The sequence below is a fragment of the Microcebus murinus genome, chromosome 18 (assembly GCF_040939455.1).
Source record: "Microcebus murinus isolate Inina chromosome 18, M.murinus_Inina_mat1.0, whole genome shotgun sequence".
In the NCBI taxonomy this organism is placed as follows: Eukaryota; Metazoa; Chordata; class Mammalia; order Primates; family Cheirogaleidae; genus Microcebus; species Microcebus murinus.
Window position 1 is genome coordinate 49,980,266 of NC_134121.1, and position 22,220 is coordinate 50,002,485.

General features: G+C 41.0%; 1 protein-coding gene and 1 non-coding gene across 2 annotated transcripts in view; both read right to left on the bottom strand.

Moving 5' to 3' along the window:
- Nucleotides 1–22,220, bottom strand: part of PITPNC1 (phosphatidylinositol transfer protein cytoplasmic 1) — a 260,223-nt gene that overhangs the window by 69,204 nt on the left and 168,799 nt on the right. The window contains exon 7 of the mRNA XM_012747303.3: nt 21,504–21,575. Within this exon, the coding sequence (XP_012602757.1) occupies nt 21,504–21,575 (72 nt within the window). The remainder of the gene's footprint in view (nt 1–21,503; nt 21,576–22,220) is intronic.
- On the bottom strand, nt 12,459–12,560 carry LOC142862288 (U6 spliceosomal RNA). The gene has a single exon (XR_012913355.1). It is a non-coding gene; the product is annotated as a U6 spliceosomal RNA (small nuclear RNA).

Consider the following 22,220-nt stretch of genomic DNA (forward strand, 5'->3'; position numbering starts at 1 on the left):
TTTGGACATTGGGCTCTAGGAATAGAGTTCTCAGTTCAACCTTGCTCCTGCCAAGGAGCCCCCTAAGTTTATTATTAGCCTCCTTTTATTTTTAACTATTTCCTCTGCCTTTGGGTCTCTGGGGCCAGTCTCTCTTTCCTATCATGGTCTTATACCCAGATTCTCTTTCTCTCAGAGTCGACTCGTTTTCATGAGAAACATCCCTCCCTCATGGGTCAGCAGTGTCCTACCACTTGCCTGCTGGCCTCCCCTTCTAACCCTGGGGTATCGGATGTGAGCAGACTTCAGGTGCCCCAGCTCTCTCCTCCACCCATGTTAGAAGACTTATAAAAACTGAAGACATTGCTGGAAAGCCATTTTTCTCACTTTCCCAGTTGGTAAACATCCCTTGTGAGGCACAAAAACCTTTGAAAAAAAATTTTTTTTTTTTTTACAGGTAAAACATAGGAGAGATGAAAAAATTCTTAATAAGGCATTTTTTTTTTAAAAAAAAACAAGATAAGGAATATTATTACCACTACAATTCTTTTCAGGAATATTTGCTGCCCTGCAAAACGTGGAAGGAGAAAATCATTTTTTTTGACATTGTTTCTGTAAGATGGGAAGAGCTTATTTCTCTTTCCTCATTATGAAAACTGAAGTCTTCAATCAGATTTTAAAAACTCAAGTAGGAGATTCCACGTGCAGGTTTATCATTTCCTTTTTAGAGCCAAAGACAGCATAGCATATTAGCTATAGGAGAGCTTGCGCTCCGAGACTACACTAACCTGCAATCAAGTCCCAGGTCTGACACTTGCTAGCTCTGGTGTTGCGCAGAACCACTGGCTCTTGCTAAGCCACAGAGTCAGCTATAAAATGGGGATATTAATAGTTGTGAGGATTTAATGAGACTGTGGCTACAGACAGTTAGCAGGATGCTGGGCTCACGCTCTGTGAATATTCCTGCCAAAAGCCAATATCCTCACCGCTGTCCTCATTATGACTTCTTTGCTCTTGAAGAAGGGACTTCCTAGCCAGGGCCTGCTGTTCTCTTCTCCACCCTCTTTTCCCTCCTTTCCTTGGCAAAGGGGCAGACAGAGCCTGCCCGCTCCAGCTGTACTTTGCAAAAGGGCCATTAGATGGGGCCCTGCCATCATCACCCAAGCCAGCAAGTGACTGTGACTCTGGACTTTGAAACCTGGGGAAAAGGTGTGAGAGGAATATTGAATTCTGTGGTTACTGCTCAGACTGATCAAATGAACCCCCTGGCTCTGGTTCAAGAGGTGGCCCGGGGGTGCCACAGGCCCTGTGTAATGATGCAGCAAACTCCACAGCCCTTGTGGTTGGGCACATGTGAGGGATAAGCAGGGTCTCATGTATAGAGGAGATGAAATGTGCTTCTTCTCTGGAATATGGAGTTCAATGAAAAGAGGCAGCATATTCGGAATCACTGACCTATTCCTGGAAAATGATTATAAAGACTCCTAGGGAGAAAACTTAAAAAGTACATTACAGTTCCTTGGGGTTTGCGGTCACTTGTAGAACAACTGGCACTTTTGCGGGGCCCTTCTTCCAGACTTGTGCTTTCTGGCCACACAGCCTCATTGATCATGGGTACCTTATCCCTGCCCCTGGGTCCACTGGGCCCTGCAGACCATGCTCAGGATTCTACTTTATGCTAACCACATCTCTGTGATTTCAGTGTCCACGTGGACAGCTCACTGATGCTGCAGGCACAGCCTCCGGGTTCCTTTCCCTTTCCGTCCCCTCCAGTGGCCTTCCCCTCCATTCCACTTTAGCCAACCACTTCCTCCCCATCCCCCCACCCCCCAACTCCACCATGGTCTCGAATCTCCTGGAATTAGTCTGCTTCTGAAATCTGAAAACTCTAACTACTTTTTTCCCAACCTCAACCTGAATTCCCTTCCTTTCCCTCCTAGGACACCTTCTCCTTGACTTCATTGAACTCTCCATCCCCTGAGAGCCTCTGTTGGACTCCAAGGCTCGTTTTGACCTTCGCTGACTCAGTTTTTCCATACTCTGCTGATCTTACCCTGAAAACAAATCCTGAATCAATTCAACCATTTCCTGTGCTCCTCCACGCAGGCTGCAAAGCACAGCTGGGAAAATGACACAATTATTCAGGCTGGTGGCACTACTCATTCAAATTTTCCCAAATCACCCTGCTGCCAAGACTTTCAAGCAATCCTTTCAACTCTTCTCATGCATTTCCCACAAAGGTTATCTCTGACCTCAATTGCCCTCCTTAAGCCCTCTGTTCTCACTGCTTCCTCTTCAGTAAATGACCTTTCTTCCCATATTATTGGAAACTGGAGGCCACGCAGTGACTTTCTGCCACTTCTTCCCCTCCTCACCGGTCCTGTCCTCTGGCCTTGCCTTCTCCTGGGAAGCTCCTGAAGAACATTCACTCTCTGGCTTCCAGGAGCAGGAGCAGCCTCTTGCTCTTGTAACTCCAAACTCTCCTTCCTCTGAAAGAGGAGGTTGGAGGACTACTGACTCCTTCCATTCACTACTCCACAGTCAAGGTTAATGTACAACATTTTATCAATTGACAAGACCACATTTTTTTTTTAATTTCAGCATATTATGGGGGTATAAATGTTTAGGTTACATGTGTTGTTTTTCCCCCCTTCCCCCCCAAGAGTCTGAGCTTCAAGCATGTCCATCCCCCAGATGGTGCGCATCGCACTCATTGTGTATGTATATACCCATCCCCTCCTTCCCCCTCCCATCTGCCCGACACCCAGTAAATGTTATTCCTATATGGACAGGACCACATTTGTTTCTTGTGTCTCTTTCCCTGGGTTTTAAAAACCTATCCTTTAAAAAAAAATCTATCCTTTCATTGACTGCTTGCATCTGTTGTTGCTAATGAGAAGTCCACCCTCAGGATTATGTTTGTCCCTTTGTATCTGACCTGCCTTTCCTCTTGAGAAGCTTTGAAAAAAAATCTTTGATATGCTGCAGTTTCATTACAGTGTATTGAGGTATGGATTTATTTTTGTTAATCTCCTTAGGATTTAGAGAGGTATTAGAGGGTAGCCAGGCTGCTTGGGGTCAAATCCCACTACCCCAGCTGTGTGGCTATGTGACCTCTGGCAAGTTATACACATTCCCTCTTTTCTAGTTTACTCACATGTACATGGCTCTTATCCCAGGGTTATTAGAGGATTAATGAGTTAATACACAGAAAGCACATAGAATAGTTCTTGGAACATAAGTGCTAAATAAGTGTTAGCCATTATTGTCATTATTCTAAGTATACTGGGATCTAAGGACTTGTGTCTCTCTTCAATTCTAGAAAATTCTCAGCATTTGTTTCAACTATTGCTTTTTTGCTATTTCCTCCATTGTATTTTTTTTGTTCCTATGAGATAAACATATGGCAACTCTCATTCTTTTTACCTCATTTAACTATTTTTTTTAAACTTTTCTATATTTCTGTGGTATGAAAATGGGTTGTACTCCTCAATACTATCTTCCAATTCACTAATTATCTCTTCAGTTGTGTCTAGCCTACAGTTTATCTTATCTACTGAGTCTTTCATTTCAATGACTCAGACCCCAAATTTTGAACTGGTTCTTTTTCATATTCTCTGTTCTTGTTTCTTTATTGTTTCCTAACTTCTGGACACAATTTCTTCATTTTCCCCTTTGAGCAGCCCAAACTTATCATTTTTTAATTTTTTTTTTTTTTGGGACAGAGTCTCTGTTGCCCCAGCTAGAGTGCCGTGGCATCAGCCTAACTCACAGCACCTCAAACTCCTGGGCTCGAACGATCCTTCTGCCTCAGCCTCCTGAGTAGCTGGGACTACAGGCATGTGCTACCATGCCCGGCTATTTCTTTAATGTATATTTTCAGTTGGCCAATCAATTTGTTTCTATTTATAGTAGAGACTGGGGTTTCACTCTAGCTTAGGTTGGTTTTGAACTCCTGACCTCGAGCAATCTGCTTGCCTCAGCCTCCCAGAGTGCTAGGATTACAGGAGTGAGCCACCGAGCTCAGCCCAAACTTATCATTTTAATCATTTTATTTTGCAGTAAACTCTTATTTTGACTGTTGATCAAACTCTTATTTTGACTGTTGACTGTTGGTTGTCTTTATTAACTTTAGATTTGTGGGGTCATTTTGCATGGGATACTTTATGTTGTTGCTGCTGTTCTCTTTCTCCACCTCTACTCTCCCACTCCTGATACCATTAGTTAGGTTTTATAGTTGACTTCCAAGAGCAAAACCACTACTTTAAACCATGGCCCAGGCAGTAGTCATAGGGGATTCTTTCAGCCTCCTTTCACCAGTGGAAGAGCCCCAACCCAGGTTCTTTCTTCAAATGGTGAGCCTGGCTCTGGGCCCTCATTTTGCATGGAGCACTTTTAGTCCCATTGCTTTTTAAGGCCCACATCAACACCTGCTACTGCTGCCCCCAGACTCAGAGTCTAGCCACTCCATGGTTCCCTATCCTTCTGAGTTTCGGATCCATGAGTGCAGATATATCAATTTGGGTTTCTCTTTTCCTATTTTATCTGTCATTATTATGTGTTTGGAACAGAGGAGTTGCATCAGAATGTGAGCTTGTTTTCCACCAAGATGGGAAATCTTGCAACTCAACTCAACTCAAGTCCCCTTCTGATCCAATTCTTGTCCTGCCTTTCACAGATAAGCATTAAAGTTCACTGCAAACTGGCTTCTGCCTCCATTTCGTTTGTTTTCATGAAGGTCACCAATGACCTTGTTATTGCTCAATCCTACAGGACCTTTTAAATTCTATGTTCATCGCTGGGTGCAGTGGTTCACACTATAATCCTAGTACTTTGGGAGGCCAAGGTGGGAGGAAGTGAGAGGATTGCTTGAGGCCAGGAGTTTGAGACCCAGCCTTGGCAACACAGTGAGACCGTGACTCTACAAAAAAATAGAAACATCAGGTGGGTGTGGTGGCGCATGCCTGTAGTCCCAGCTACTTTATGAGGCTGAGGCAGGAGGATTGCTTGAGCCCAGGAGTTGGAGGCTACAGTGAGCTATGATGGTGCCACGGCACTCTAGCCTGGGCAACAGATCCTGTCTCTAAGGAAAAAAAATTCTGTGTTCATTGAATTCTTTGCTGTCATCATTGGTGACAATTTCTTCCTTGGTATTCTTACTTTCCTGGGCTTTTGTGAGCCCTCTACCCCGCCCCAAGCATCCAAATTCTCCTCTTATCTCTCAGAGCTTTGCTTTTCATCCATCTTTATGAGATACTCTTCCATTTCCCTCCCATTAAAATGTCAGTATTCCCATAGGTTCCATTCTTGCGCCGCTTTTCCCTTTACCCTCCATGTATCCTTTGGATAATAGCCCCATTCTTATAGCTTCAAAACTATTACTTTATGACTTTCAAATCTGTATCTCTAGGTCTCAGCTTGGGATTTCTACACCCAATTTCTTACTGGTTATTTTCACTAAATTTTTCGTGAGCATTTCAAACTCAACAGGGGAAAAACTGAACTCATCAACTCCTCCTATCTTAGTCTGTTTGGACTGCCATAATCCAGTTTATAACAAAATGCTATAAATTGGGTAACTTATGAACAACAGAAATTTACTTCTCACAGTTCTGGATGCAGAGAAGTCCAAGATCAAGGCAGATTTGGCATCTGGTGGGGGCCCACATCCTGGATCATATAGGTGGCACCTTCTTGCTGTGTCCTCACATAGTAGAAGAGGCAATTGGTCTTTCTGGGGTCCTTAAGACCTAAGCACCTCCCAAAGGCCCCACCTCCTAATACCATCACCTCGGAAGATGAGGATTTCAACATGGGCATTTTGGCGGGAGTAGGGGGACACAAACATTCAGACTATAGCATCTCCTAAACCACTTAAAAAATTCCTTGTCTTAGTTGGTGGCACTACCACCCATTCATGACAAAAACCGAATCATCCCAGACACCTGAGCCAACTGCCCTATCCCAACTAGGCATCAATGTCTCTCTTTTTTCCTAAGTCATACTTTCCTCTCTATTTCTACTGTCACTGCTTTAAATCTCAGGCTGCCTTCTCTCTCATCTGATACACTGCAAATGCTGCCTGTGTTCTCAACTAGCCTTTCCCTGCATCGCACTCCTGCCTGTCTTTCCATTTCCATCCTCTTTCCTGTGTTCCACACAGAACCTTCCACATCAGCCTGCAGTGGCAGGACCTGTTTCCCCTTCAGCCCGATAGCTCCTGGTGTTGAAGAGATGCTTAACAAATATTTCTTGTACAATGAATTCATGCACCATTGAGATAATCCTATCTTTTTAATACAAAACAAAGGTCTTCTCAGATTTCCACTGGGAAGTTAAGACAAGGGATTGAGGAAGATAATTGATATTTACTAAACATCTATGATCTGTCAGGAACGATGACAAGTGGCTAAGTGGCTTATATCAGTTATTTGGCTCAGAATGTTCTTTATTATTTAAGAAACTGACCCAAGGGACTAAAGAAAATTGAAGGGGAAGAGTTTTTAAACCATACGAATTGAGTAGGCCTCTAGGGCATAAAGACCACCCAAGGGATCAGTCTTTAAACCAGAAGACATTACATTCTTGTCAGTTCAAAATAATAGTTCAAAAGAACAAGAGGAAATTTAGGTCTGTTGAAACAGGTCTGATTCCCCCATCTCTCCAGGCAGGTGATGAATGCCCTTGAGACACTGTAGGACTCTTCAAGTCCATTACCCCAACTTTGCAGCAAGAGAAACCTGTTAAAGTCTCTGAGAGTTCTGTCCAATAAAACCCCTTCATAACTTTGTTCAATGTAGCTAAGCGCCTGTTATCTGCAGGGGCACTTGCTTGGTATAAGATAAAGCATATAGAGTTGGAAAGTCCTTTACATTGGACATTCCTATTTGTACAAGTGAATGATACGAACTCTTGGGTGAAGCAGAAAATTCTCCCCTGAGTACCACATGACTACTTTTTTTTTTTTTTAAAGCAATACTGTTTTCTATTTCAAACTGTTACAAAAAGCCCCAACAAAGGCATACCATGTGTGCAACTGGCATATCTGGTTTAACATAATCTATTCCAAGAGACTCAGATGGTTCTCAGCAAATTCAGCTGGGTGCTAAAAAACAAGTCTTCAACCATAGATCAAAATAGGCCAGGCATGGTGGCTCATGCCTGTAATCCTAGCACTCTGGGAGGCTGAGGCAGGAGGATCACTTGAGGTCAGGAGTTCAAGACCAGTCTGAGCAAGAGTAAGACCTCATCTCTACTAAAAATGGGAAAAAATTAGCTGGGCATGGTTGTGCACTCGCCTGTAGTCCCAGCTACTTGGGAAGCTGAAGCAGGAGGATTGCTTGAGCCCAGGAGTCAGGTTGCAGTGAGCTATGATGATACCACTGCACTCTAGCCCAGGTGACAGAGCAAGACTCTGTCTCAAGAAAGGGGAAAAAAATTAAGTTACTAGAAAAATCAATCTTTCCAGTGTCCTTCATTTCCGAGGATCTTCCTTAATAAGTTTCATATTTCATTTCAATAGTTCACTCTAGTTTTGACATGCCAACCAAGGTGATGTTGAGTTAATAACAAACCCAACCTCTTGACAGATTTCTGAACCTTGGTATGAGTGATTATAAGACATTTCAGCACCTAATGGTCAATTTGGTTTCACCCCTGAGTGTCTATTCCATGATGGCATTTAGCTGATGCTTTTCAACATCTATTTATTAATCATCTGATTGGCATAGCTAGAGATAATTAAAATTACTCCAGATAATGGTCTGCATATTCCAAAGGTATTTATGACCATCTCTTTAAAGGGCTGGAAACAAGATGAAACATTTTCAGATGCAGTTCCATTAAGTTTATACCTAACAAGTTTACATACCAAATGGCTGTAAAGTCTGATGGAATATAAATAGATCTTCAATAGGTATTAGTGGGGAAATACGATTTAAATATGATTGAACAGCTTAATGTCGTTCAGACAGAATTGCTATCAGTCTCAGAAGATCAAGTACAGAATTTGGTGGGCCGCAGCTGACACACTGCATGGTTAAAAGGCAGAGCCTGAGTACAAACAGGGAGCAGATGGAAGCCATGCTCTCAGTGCATCAAAAGGCAAAAACTGCTTTGAAACCACGTCCACTGGAAATCATTAACTTCTTTTCCATAATCTCAGCTCCTATCATCCTCTTGCCCCACATTTTTTTTAAAGACTAAAATACTAGCTGAGACTTTGTCCTTGAAGGTATTTATCAGAGAGGTGGGATCCGGGGATTTTTGTGAGAAATCCATTTTACAAAGATGATGGCTCTGAACCCACGAGTGGAAGAAAATTCAACTGTTTCCTTTCCGGAGTGCTACCAAGTCATTCGAACTACTAGGAAGCCAGTCAGTGTCCTGGAAAAAGTTAACAAACAACCTTCCAGGTTTAAAAGACTGAAGAGCTTATTATTCAATGACTTGACTTTGGCAGAATCCAGTTCAATGTTCGCATTTTATATGCAAATACCATTCGGTGTTTAAATACACTCACAACGGGCATCTTAATGTCCTACGCAGGAAAAGGTGTCATGGTGAAATAATTTATTGAATCTAAGATGCCACTCATTATACCACCAAAAAGAAAAAATGTTGCTATTTATAAGACGCCATCAACTGTAACATGAAATCATTTTTAGGGTTGTTAAAACATGAACAATAATGGCCATGTTAAAACATGTTGAATTCTATCATGTGTACCAACCACTGTTCTGAACATTTTTCATGATTAACACATTTGATCCTCATAAGTACCCAAGGAGGAGGAACTGCCATGTTACCATTTGACAAGGGCATGGGCAGGTGAAGAAACATGCCTTAACTAGCTGCTAAGGGTTTGACCTGAGAATCAAACCCAACTGGTCTGGCACTAGCACCTACAGCCTTCGTCCCTCCACCATTCTACCTCCATCTTGTTAACTACTAACTTGGAACAATAGGACAGGTGGCTCTCACCTCTTAAAACATAGATGTGCCAAGCAGGATCCCCTGTTGATGACTGAAACCCAAGGAAGAATTATCTCTGAAACCAGAACTCCCAACCACCAGGCAGGAGGCCATAAGGCAAAAAGGGCCAGGGGCTTGGGCCAGTGACTCCTCCCTTCTCCACCCTGGAGAAGTGAACTCCAAAGTCCCCAAGGACATGTGACTTATCAACTCATGTCTAAGGATGACCCTGGATGGTGAAAAAGGAGTAGGGAATGTAGACTTAGGAAATGTAAGAATTTAGCACCTTCCCTCCAAAAGAAGTCCTCAAATTACAGTAATTTCTCCACTGTGGATCTCCAAGAGTCTAACTCTGAAGTGGTTCCCATGAAGCATAACTGAAGTTAAAGAGAAGAAAAAAACCACCATCCATGGAGGATTTGACACGCATCATCTCACCGAATCATCCCAATAATCCTCTGAAGTGGCATTGTTTTCCCTTTTTCACAGTTGGGGAAGTTTGGGACAATAAAGTCCCATTATCACTTGGCTACAGAGCCTTGCTTGAACCCTGTCTGGTCCAACGCTGGTGATTTCTCAGAGTCTAGTACGTCATCCTACTAAATTGGCCTGGCTAGCTTTCGGCAGATTCCTAAAGTGTCCTCAACTCAAGTGCTTCAAGACCCAAAGATTGTTGGCCATCAGCTGTCCTGAGCAGTACATCCACCGAGGGACCAACAACTGGGCTCAACAAACACAAACACAAAACTCTAGGTAAATAAACAGGAAAGCTGTGCCTTGTTTTTTTAGGTGAAGTACACTATATTCCCACAGTAATTATGAGAGGGGGAAAAAAAGCCAAACATTTGGTAAACAAATGCAAAGCCAGTAACTGAAGCTGACAATAGATCACAAAATATCAGCCCTCAGTCTTGTGGAACAGAAAACTTGGATGAATATTTTCTTTTTCAAAACTTAAAAGACCTTCATCTAGAAAAATACTAAGGATATAAAAAGCGTCACTACCGCCACTCAAAATGAACATATGTAAACATTTTACCATATCTGATTCTGATTCTGCCTCTACTTAAAAAAAAAGTGAGAAAGTTTCACACTTGAAGTTGAAATCCCTTCCTCTTCTGTGCCTGGCTGACAGTTACCATAAATTTGTTGTGAACCTGGTCCATGTTTTAACAAAAATTTTATATTTTATACAATATGTAAATATATCCATAAACAATATATTCTTAAATGATTTTAGTGGTTTCCACACTTAGGTTTGTAAACTCCTTCTGGAGTCTAGTTTTGAATATGAGGTGAGGTAGGAATCTATTATTTTATTTCTCCATGTGAAATGTCAATTGACCCAATGTCATTTACTGAGAAATTTATCTTTCTTCCCCATGGATTGGAGTCACTTTGCACCAAACTCACATTATCAGCTTAGGACTATTTCTATCTTTATGTTAATACCTTACTCTTTTATATGGTTTTGTTATCGAATATGATGACTCTTCCCTTCTTGAACTTTGTTCAAAATTTGACCTATTTTTGAAGTTTTTATTCTTCCATTTGATTTTATAATCAGTTTATGACAGTCCTGTTAAGATATTGACTGGAACTACATTTAATTTGGAGATTAATTTAGGAAATCATTTACTGTTTTATAGTCTTCCCATCTATGAACATGGAGTATTTATCATTTATTCAAGCCTCTGTTATGTCCTTCCTTTATAATAATTTTGTCTAGAAAAGTTAGATTTGTTCTTAGGTATCTTAAAGTTGTGTTGGTATTGATGATGAACTTAATATTTTCTAATTGATTATTACTGATCTATGAAATACTATTGATATTTATATGTTGATCTAATACCCAGGAACCTTGCTGAACTCAAATTGTTTTAACTATTGAATATTTTATCTATTTCAGAGAATTTATAAATTCTCTTAGGTTTTTAATTTAGACATACCATCTGCAAATTACAAAAATGTTTTATCTTTGGTAACATTCCTTAAACCATTCTTTCCTGTTTCAATTTTAATTTTATTTTTAAAAAATCATTACAATTTTAAATCTTGATATAATTTCAAACATATCAAAAAATTGCAAGAATAGTCAAAAAAATTCCTGAGCACCCTTTACCCAGATCCTCTAGCTGTTAACATTTGCTCTTTTGCTTTGTCATTTGCATTTAAGAGTATATTGCTAGCCGGGTGCGGTGGCTTACACTTTGGGAGGCTGAGGCAGGAGGAACATCTGAGCCCAGGAGTTTGAGACCAGCCTGGGCAACATGGCAAGACCCTGTCTCTACAAAAAATAAAAAATAAACAAATTAATAAAAAAAAAATGCATTGCTGATGTCATGTTCTTTGACCCCTAAATATTTCAGGGTGAATTTCCTAAGAACAAGGACATTCTCTTACATAACTATAGTACAATGATCAAAATCAGAAAGTTTAACACTGATATAATGCTATTATCTAATCTGCACTCCATATTCAAATTTTGCCAGTTACCCAGTAATATCATTTGGGCTATTTTTCTCCAGTTCTGGTTCCAGTCCAGGATCTTATATTGCATTTAGTTGACTTGTCTCTTTAGTCTTCTTTAGTCTAAAACAATTCCTCAGCCTTCCTTTGTTTTTCATGACCTCGACAATTTAGAGAGTACAGGCCAGTTATTTTATAGAATCCCATCAGTTTGAGTTTGTGTGAAGTTTCCTTACGATTAGATTTAGGTTATGCATTTTTTGGCAGGAATACCACAGGGGTCAGGGCGTGTCCTTTTAAGTACATCATATGATTCCTCATACTGGTTTGCTCCAGGGTTGATAAATGTTACAGACGTTTGGTTAAGGTGGTATACACCATGTTTTTCTATTATAAAATTATTTATATTTCCCCTTTCCATTAATAAGTAATTTGCAGAGAAATACTGAGTCCATGTAAATAACCTGTCCTTCATCAAACTTTTCACGTGCTAGTTTTAGCATTCAGTGATGTTTACTGCTTAAATCAATTACCATTACAATGCTTGCAAAAGGTGATTTTCTTCTAGTAATACATTTCCCATTATTCCTTCTACATTTGCTCATTTGCTCAAACTTACATTGCGTAGAAAATAATTTCCGTATTGTTAGCCCATACTAGGGTAAGAAACAAACTTATGACAATTACTTGGGGTAGGTCTTTTTTCCTCCTTTTCAGTGTGGTTACTTTATTCATTTAAAATACACTTAGGTTCCTTTATTTCTGTTTATATTCCATTTTAGTATCTTCCATCTCCCACCCCCACCTAATCCCTGTTAATTTGGTTTTATTATTTTTGAGTGTGGAAAACATTAACATGACTTCAAAAGTTGAACTATTCACAAAGGTACACTCCCATAAGTAATGCCTCTCTCTCCATCTCCCCACCCTGCCCCTGTAATACCTAATCTCATTAGTTTCTGTTTGTCCTTTCTATATTTTCACAAAACAAGCAGATAGATGTATACTTTCTTCTTTCCTTTCTTACACAAAGGAGGAAAATCACAGAAGACTTTACAAATTTGTGTGCCATCATCACACAGGGACCTGCTTATGGTCTCTTTATCATTGCAGTTTTAGATTATATGCTGTCAAAGCAGTTATTATCTTTCTTTTCTTCTTGTATTGTCTAGTTTCTCTCTAACATGTTGGATAGTAGAGGTATAGCAGGCATCCTTGTCTTATTCCTGACCTGGTTTAATGTTTAGTGTTTCAACACAAACTTTTATGAGCATCTCCCACATGCCAGGTATTCTGGATACAATCTTAAGTCAGAAAGACTTGGTGTCTACCCTCAAAGAGCTTTAAACTAGTTGGAGAGACAGTGCAATGAGAAATTATATTACAGCATGATAAGCACTGTGGTTCAGGGGGCAGACACAAATAGAGTGGTATAGAAACATGCAGGTAAGTACATGGCCGAGTGCTAACCCTTCAGAGATTGTACATGAGAAGTCTAGTCTGAATCATCTCCATCTGCCTTTTCAAAATTTCAGGACACAACCCAAAGTGTGAAATTACTCAGAGAGAACCTAGGATTTCTGTAATTCCTTGTCTTCTTAAATACATTTTGGGCAAATAGAATCAATGTTGACATTGGTAACAGTTATGACTAGGCTAACTCTTTTTCTGTTTCATTAAATAAATTAAAACAGCACTGAAAAAAGAGAAGATGGAAAACTTCTGCTTCATGGCTACCAACATGAAAAATGAAAGATCCATTGTGTGACCTTGAGTAAGTTATATGACATCTCATTATCTTTTTAAAGGAAAAATGTATTAATAAAAATTGTTTTAGCTGAAACATATGCGAGTTAAGAGTATGTTACATGATACTTCATTCCTAAGTGTGTCAACATGTATTTCCTAAGACCAAGGACATTATCCTACATATCCACAATGCAATGATCACATGGAAGAAATTTAATACTGATTCAATACTATACCATACTATTATCCTATAGATGGTCTATATTCAAATTTCCCCCAATTGTTCCTATAGTATCTTTTCTTGCTCCCTAAATCCCCTCTCCCAAGTTAGGATCTTCTAATCAAGGAGCAAGTATTACATTTGGTTGTCAAATAACTTCATTGTTCTTAATCAAGGACAGTTCTCCAGCTCTGTGTTTGCTTTTGGTGTTGGTCTTTACCTACATGTTTATTCTTGAAGCATTTTGGCCAGTTGTTTCTTGGGGTGTCCCTCAACTTGGACTCATCAGTTTCCACATGATTAAATCCAGGTTAAACACTGTGGCGAGGGGATCCCTGGCTGCTGCTGCTGCATCTTTCTCCTTGTGCCACAATGGGAGGCGTATTATGTCAGTGCGTCTCATTATTAGTGAGGCAACATTTGTTTATTTGATTGTATCCACTAGATTTCCCCATGTTTGTAATTGATACGTAATCTCTGCAGCCACACACTGGAACAGTGTGAATATCCTCCTTCCTAATACTTGCTTCACTTGATGGCTTTTGTACCCACTGATGACTCCTTTGAGTCAATTACTACTACAGTGGTTGCAAAATGGTCATACAGATCTTGATACTGATTTTCTAGCTCCAAATTCTAGTTTCCCAACCATGATTCAATGCTGTCTTTGCTTACACTGCTTTTTTTTTTATTTCCGCATATTATGGGGGTACAGATTTTAAGGTTTCAATAAATGCCCATTTCCCCCCCTCCCCCCAAAAGTCTGAGTCTCCATCATGACCATCCCCCAGATGGTGCACATCTCACTCATTATGTATGTATATACCCGCTCCCCTCCCCCCTCCCACCTGCCCAATACCCTATTAGCTTACACTGCTTTTGACCAGTTTAGTTAACTGTCTTCCTAACCCTTGGTACTAACACATCAGCACGGCCTTTTTGGATTTTTCCCAGCACCAGTGAACCAGGCTGAGACAGAAAGCAGACACTACTTTAAGATGTCTCTATTAATAATAATGACTACAAGCTGCAGGTTCTGGCTTCTCTGAATGCAGAGGTAAACTGCATTGTGACTATTCTTCTAAGACTCATAGCCCCCATGCCAGACACAAATTCCTTTTGCTCATGTGTTTTTTAAATCCAGCTCTCAGATCACAAATTGTACGACAAATAGCAATGGCCACATCTTAAGGAATCAAACATGATCTGTTTTCTATTGTCCTCAAAATGGCACCTTAGACACAGATCAAGCAAGGACATTGACTTGCCACTTCATGGGCCAAAGTGGATAATCCTCCTTCCAAACTGCAAATGGGGGTGTTTTGTGCAGCCTTCTTTTGAACAGGTACTGACTTATTAGAGAAAATTGCAGATTTTGTAGGTGGCTGGTTATAATAATCTAAGGTTAAAAACAGAACCATAAAAGTTGAAGACATCAGAGATCATTTCTAAAAATAAAGCAAAGGCTTTTTTTCTTTCAGTAATCCTCAATTAGAAGCCATTTAAGGAAAAGATAATCAGCTCCAGAGACCTGTAAATATGGATTCTACAGTTCTCACTGTCACTCCTGCTTTCCAATTTAATTTTAGTGCATTTTGAAATGTGTTAATAAATTATTTTACCCTACATCCATCCATGTTGTCCTCTTGATGGTATGAATACAAATAAAGTAGTCCCCCCCTTATCTGTGGAGGGTATGTTCCAGAAAACCCAGTGGATGCCTGAAACCTCAGATAGCACAGAACCTATATACACTGTTTTTTCTATCTGATCACTGAGACTGCTGCTAAGTGATGAATGGGTGGGTAGCATGTACAGTGTGGATATGCTGGACAATGGGATGATTCATGTCCCAGGAGACATGGGGTGGGACAGTGAGAGATTTCATCACGCTAATCAGAAGAGCATGTAATTTAAAACTTATGGATTGTTTATTTCTGGAATTTTCCATTTAATATTTTTGAACTGCAGTCGACCGCCGGTAACTGAAACCACAGAAAGCAAAACCACAGATAAGGGGACACTGCTGTATTAATTATGAAACAAACTTTGTGATGACCTTTGTAATAGCAAATCCTCAATAAATATAGCTCTTCTTAAATGATGGAATTCCTTCTTTGTCGGCTGGTAACTTCCATGGAAAGCTGCTAGTGGACAGGAAGAGAACGTCTCTGATGTCTCTTCAAAGCAATGCAAGTTGAGCCCAGTCAAAGCATTGAGATGTTTACGCAATTCATCCAAAGGAGGCACCCAGGGAAAGGAGCTAGATTTCTCTGGTCAACCTTTGTAGTTAACCAAATGAGATAGTCTATTTCCTAAAACCAAGGACAACTCAGTGATTAAAAATGAATCTTAACCAAAGAGTAAAGATAATAATAACTTGAAAGCCATGGAAAGGTCCTTCTCAGGACCTGGGAGCTCTCCATCCTGGACCACCTAGAACCTTCTCTTTTCTGTCACTCTTCTCCCTAGATAATCTCATCCATTTTCATCTCTGAATTATAACCCACACCTCTCTATGAACTCTAAGTTTGCATATCTAACTCTTCACCTACCATTTCTATTTGGAAGGCTCATTGGTATCTCAAACAGATCATGTCTACAATGGCGATCTTGAATTTCCCCTCAGAACCCATTTCTCCTTCACTGGGGAAGGCCAACAAATAAAGTTAGAAAGCCCGGGGTCATCCTTGTTTTGCCCCCATCTCATGCCCCACATCAACAGAAAGTCAATCTGTTTCCAAAGATCCATTCCTCCCCTCTTTGCTGCCTGCCATCTTTCCAGCCCAGAGCTTGTCTTATCTGCATCATTGTCACGGCTCCCCGCTCCCACTCTTGCCATCCTTCCAATCCTTCCACTCACACTCCATGGAATGGCCAGAGTAAACATTTAAAGACACACACCACCGAAGGTAATGGGGTGTCCTACTCTGGAATCTAGAACAGAAGAAAAAGGATATTCATGGGAAAACTGGTGAAAGCTGAATAAAGTCTGCAGTTTTGATAGACGTATCCTGGTTAAGTAGGATGTTAACACAAGGGGAAACTGGGTAGAGGGTATATGGGGACTCTCTGCACTGTCTTTGCAATGTTAGCATAAATTTAAGATTATTCCAAAATAAAAAGTTTATTGAAAGACTCCATAAACAACGTCATGTCACTCCTTTGTTTGAAATCTTTGAATAAGTTCCCACGGCACTAAAATCCAGACTCTTTTCTGAGGCCGAGGCCGCACAGGCCTTAACGTGGTCTTGCTCCCTTGGCTTTTTCAATCTCATTTGCTAACCGTCTCCTTCCTCTTGCTCCTAATGCTCTGGCCAGTGGTTTTCTAACAGTTCTGGAATATGTTAGGTTTTGCCTTCTGTATGAGTTTGCCAGGTCTGCCATAGCAAAATACTACAGACAGGCGACATAAACAATAGAATGTGATTGTCTCCCAGCTCTACAGGCTGGAAGTCCATTTCGAGCTGTGGCCAGGGCTGGTTTCTTTTGAGGCTTCTCTCTGTGGTGTGCAGATGGCTCCTCACTGTGTCTTCACATGGCACACCCTGTCTCTTCATAAGTCCAAGTTTTCTCTTCTTATAAGGACACCAGTCAGATTGGATTAGAGCCCACCCTAATGGCCTCATTTTAACGTAATGACCTCTTTAAAGGCCCTATCTCTAAACACAGTTGCATTCTGAAGGCTTCAACATATGAATTTTGTGGGGGAGGAGACACATCTCTGCCCATAACAAGCCCCTCGCGTGGAAAGTTCTATAGATGTGGCTCTTTCCTATGTTCAAGTCTTACATGGACTTGCCATCTCTTCCAAGAGGCCTTTCCTGACCATGCAGCTTCAGGCTGATGCCCTCCATCCTGGTATTGCCTTCTCGGCACTTACTACCGCTGTAATTGTTCTGTTTGTTGACTTATTACTGGCCTCCCCTCTTTCTGTGAGTGGTGGAGGACAGAGCTGTCTCACTCATTGCCGTATCCTCAATGACTCTCATAATGCCTGGCATATAGTAGGTGCTCAAAACTTGCTGAACAGCTTTATTGGTTTATTGACAATTTGGACAAAGAGTCTCATTAGGAAATCATCATTAACACAATCAGTCCCAAGGTATGACCATCACCATCACAATATTCTAATGTCTTCACAGCACTTTACAGTTTAGGAAATGCTTCCATATACAAAAACCTCTATGAATCCCCTATACTCTGATGCAAGCATTATATATATATATATAATATATATATTATAATAATATATATATTATTATATATATATTTATTTATTAAATAAAAAACTAAGATTTTGATTGGTTGGGGGAATTGTTTAAGGTCATAGAGCTTGAACTACAATACTGATCTTTTTGTTTCACAGAGAACAACTCTGTGTTCTCTCATTACCGCACAGATGAACTAGAAACTAAATACATTCCAAATACTTCTTTTAGGCAACTTCCAAGGAGAGCTCTGTGAGAGACAGAGCTTTGTGTTTCCAGGAACTAAACTGGACGTTCTTTCCATCTTATCAGAGGAGTTTCTTTGCCAAGGAATAATGTCCTTGTGATATGTGGCTAATGAGAACATCCATGGTACCCTGAGGCTCTTTTATTGTGTGGGTGGGTGAGGGCTGGGTGGTGGTTATAAACATGCTTTTTCTAAACTGTTCCAGTTCCAGGAGTATGAAGAAGTGAAGACATTTGGAGAACCTGCTTTCCTAAGTGTTTACAGTTAGTTTTAAATAGCACTTAGTAATCCTTAAATTTATAGTTCTCACCCTCGTCACCCCTTAGATTCACCTGGGGGAGCTTTGGAAATCGCAGTGCTTGATTGAACTCCACTTTAGACATATGAAATCTAATGGTTGGGGGTGAGAGGTGGCATTAGTGATGGCTAAAGCTTCCCAGGTGAGTTTAATATGCCAGCCACGATTGAGAACCTCTGGTCTAGATCCTCACGTGGGTGGGGGTGGCATATCCCATGCCCCCTAAAGGAACATGTCAGGTTCAGTCTGAGAGATGACTCTCTAAAACCATGCACACCCTCACCTGGAGAGTTCGGAATTCTGGAAGGGAGCGTTATGTCCTTCGTGTGTCGCTTAGGTTAGATCAGTCTGCACCCAGGACCAATTAAATAAAAATCCCAGGGGGTGGGGCCCAAGTTAAAACTTCTCAGATGAGCCTGATGTGCAGCCAAGGCTGAGAACCACGGCTTTAAAGGGTGCCTGTTTTGTTTGGAAGAGGAAGTAAAGTAGTGAGGCTGCCCCCATTAACCCCACAGCGCACTAGTAACCTGGCAGCAGCGGTCACACGCACAGCCTCTACTTCAGCTGAACCAGGCAGTACTAAGCACGACTCCCCCAGGTCTAGATTTATGGCCTTGGACAAACAACAGGACCTGACCTTGGCATGGTGTTATCCTCCATAGCACTAATTAAGGCCTAAATAATTCTCATAAGTATGTGCATAAATTAAATGGGCCTCAATTTAAGACAACTTCCCCATTGTGTCCTGGTTAATGTAATCACAGTTTGCAGGTTTTCATGATCATAAATATACTAGTTTTATTTTTCACAAGGAGCAGAAGATACTTATGTCTAGTTATCCTGCTACTATTTTATTTCTTACTAAATATTGGGTCACATAAAAAACTTACTTATATGGTAATTGATAATAAGATAACGACATGTCCTGGATTCAACCACTAATCAATGTGATTATCACTAGCATCTTTCAATTTAATTATTGCTTCTTATCGTCATCAATTTCATTAAATTTTTGGCAGGTAGGGAGGAAACAGGGTGCAGATAGCAGTATGAAGGATGGTAGCTAAGTGATAAGACTCTACACCTAGAAAATGCAAAGAAATGAACTGAGCTTATTAAATAATTTGGAAGCACAGTGAGACAAGAGAAATATCCATGACTGCCTCCCACCAAAAACTCCATACTCCACTGGGACAGAAAAAGAGCACACCAGCACATGCTTTGGCTTAAGGCTCTAGTTTTGAACCCCTGGCTAGACAAAGCTATCTTTTAATAATTAAAGAATTTTTAGATAAATATATGTTTCTCATATTCAGATTTTGAAGCATTAACAAGAGTGAATGAAAATCAATGCCACTTTCCTTTTCTGCCTCCCCAGGACCAATCCGAAAGCCAGATGGATGAGCAATTGCTGCTGCTGAATGTGGAATTTGGAGGAGGCCGAATGGGGAGGAAGGCTGCTTGAGCTGGGGTGAGGCTGTCTGATTCAGTGGCCTCAGGAGCGAGGCCCAGGGGTCTACAGAGCAGAGCCGGACAGAGGCTGGGGGTGAGGATCTGGGGCAAAAACACACATAGGGCATCTCCAGTGTAACAGGGTGGCACGACATGGGCTGGGGCAAGTTGAGTGTCAGGACAGACAAGGAACAGGCTCCATGGGCAGTCCCCAAGTCAGCACGCTGAGGAGGAGGTGGCGTGGCTACCACAGCTGGTATTGCTCCCAGAGGAAGCAGGCTGTGTGCACAAGGGCTACACAGAGTGCCCAGGGGCTCAGTGGTTTCTCTTGCAGGTCCACCTAAATCTCAAAGGGGTCTGGTCCTCAGCATGGGCGTGGATCCTAACTCTCAGGTGGATTACCTGACATTTTAAATTTCTAGAAGAGTAGTGAAAAGGCTAAGTTCCTAGGAGAGTAGTGAAAAGAACTTAGCATCTGCTACACGGGATATAAGATAATACCTTATAACCATGTGAATTCTGGGGACTATCTGAACTGAGCAGGATAAACCAGAGATTACTGTGGTCCCACCACCCTATAAGAATCACAGCGAGGCCACATGTCCTCTCTGCAGCTCTTCAAAAGGAGAGCTATTCTGAATTAACTCAGGGGGACAGAGGCATGCAGAAAAAGAGAAATCAAAGGAATCAGTTTGAAACAACTAAAAGATGTTTTAAAAAAATTTCCCCTTATATTTTCATATTGTGCCAGAAAAAGCAACTCAGGTACCTGACACTTTTCCTGAGAGTCCACAGCTACATCAAAATGGTTAAGCCCACTTTAATATCCAGTGACCAGCAACTATTTCAAGAAGTCCACCAAAGTATGGGGTACAAGGAGCCAGAAAAAATCATATTGGGAAGGATACTTCACAACATGTTAAAAATAGCATACTGTACAATTCAATTTTAGAGGAATTTGTAAAAAAAAATTATTAATAATTTGCAACGTGAACCAAATTGCTAATAGCAGTCATCTCTGAACTGTGGGGTTGCTACTGGTTTCTTTTTTCTTTTTTGATACTTTTAGGTTTGTATTTTTCAAATTTTAATAATCATTATGAATTTTCCAATCTGAAAAAAGTCATTATTTTATAAAGGTTCAAGTTTAAACACTGTGTGACACTGTTTTAGACACTGTGGTTTCAATGAAGTTGGCCAGCAAAGTACCTCTGATTTTAGGCCACTGACAAGAGGATGGTCCTAAACGTTTCCCCTGGGATCACCACTTCAAAGGGATCACAGTACCTCTGCCAGCTGGATTGTTCTCTACTCTAGAAAATTCCAGGTACTCTGGAAGTTCAAACAAAGTACTTGGCTGAAATTTAATAAAAGTTTAAATGCTTCATGAGGCAAGTATTTTGCAGGGGCATCCCTTGATTTTTAGGTTGGATGTACGAGTTGTACACGTGTATACTGCATATGTGAACATAAGCATAGTCCTGCTAATACATACAGTATGCACACATGTATCTGACTGGATTCGCTTTTCTAAGTAAACATTAATAGTCACTGAGAAGATGCAGGCTCCATCCCATTGTCAGAAACCAAATCCTGGAGTCCTAAGTGCCCCACCACCCTCTCTACTTACAGGCCAACGGCCCCAGGCCACAGAGATTTCTGCACAGAGGCCCATGGAAAGTACATAAAAATGAGAAGAAAGAAAAGCTAGACAACAAAATAATGACAGGGAGAAGTCCCAGGGAAATGGCCCTCAAAATCCAAAGGCCAGCCATATCTCTGAGGTCCCAGGCACAGGTCTTGCTGCTGGCCCGGGTCGCACGAGGGGCCTTGAGAAGTAGTGCGGATATCAGAGCCCAGGAGGCAAGCACAGTGTGTAATGGGGGTGGGGTGGGGACTACTCACGCGGTCGTTGCTTCCTTTGTTGTCCTCATACTTGGTTTCTATATGAATGGAGAATTTCGGCAGAAAGGAACACTGTGGGGAAAAACCAAACTTTCGTTAGCACAGCATTTTTTCACCCTTCCCATATTCAGTATAGCCTCTAGATGCTCTTCTGGCTGTTTGGTTGGGAGTGCTCTCCTGGAGCAGAAATGTTAAGATACTAGGTCAATATTCAAATTCAGACAAGAAAAGCTGCCTTTGGGAGCATGAACACAATTTCATCCAGAAGTTGGGCCACAGAGAATAACCAGCCATAGCAGCAAGTCACTGAAGAGGACATTCCCAAAGGAAAATGTTCTGGGAGTCCTACCATAAGCTTTAGAAAAGCAAACCCTGAAACAGGCCACTTCCAGTTCTGGGGAGCTGACCTTTGGGGAGCAACAGCCCTGCTGGATTCCTGGGGACCCAGCCTTCATTTTTACATAAATACACATATAAAGTCAGGGAGGTGGTAAAGGAGAACTTTACGATCACAGATTATTGAAGTCAGACAGACCTGGCTTTTACTAGGTGACTTTGGACAAATCGTTTAAGTTCTCTGAACCCCAGCAGTATTAAAACAGGAATAACAACTATTACCTAAGAGTGACATTGTGAGGATTAAATAAAATCATGTACATAAAAATATAGTGCTGAGCACTAAGAAAACATTTAACAAACAGCAGCGATCAGTATGAC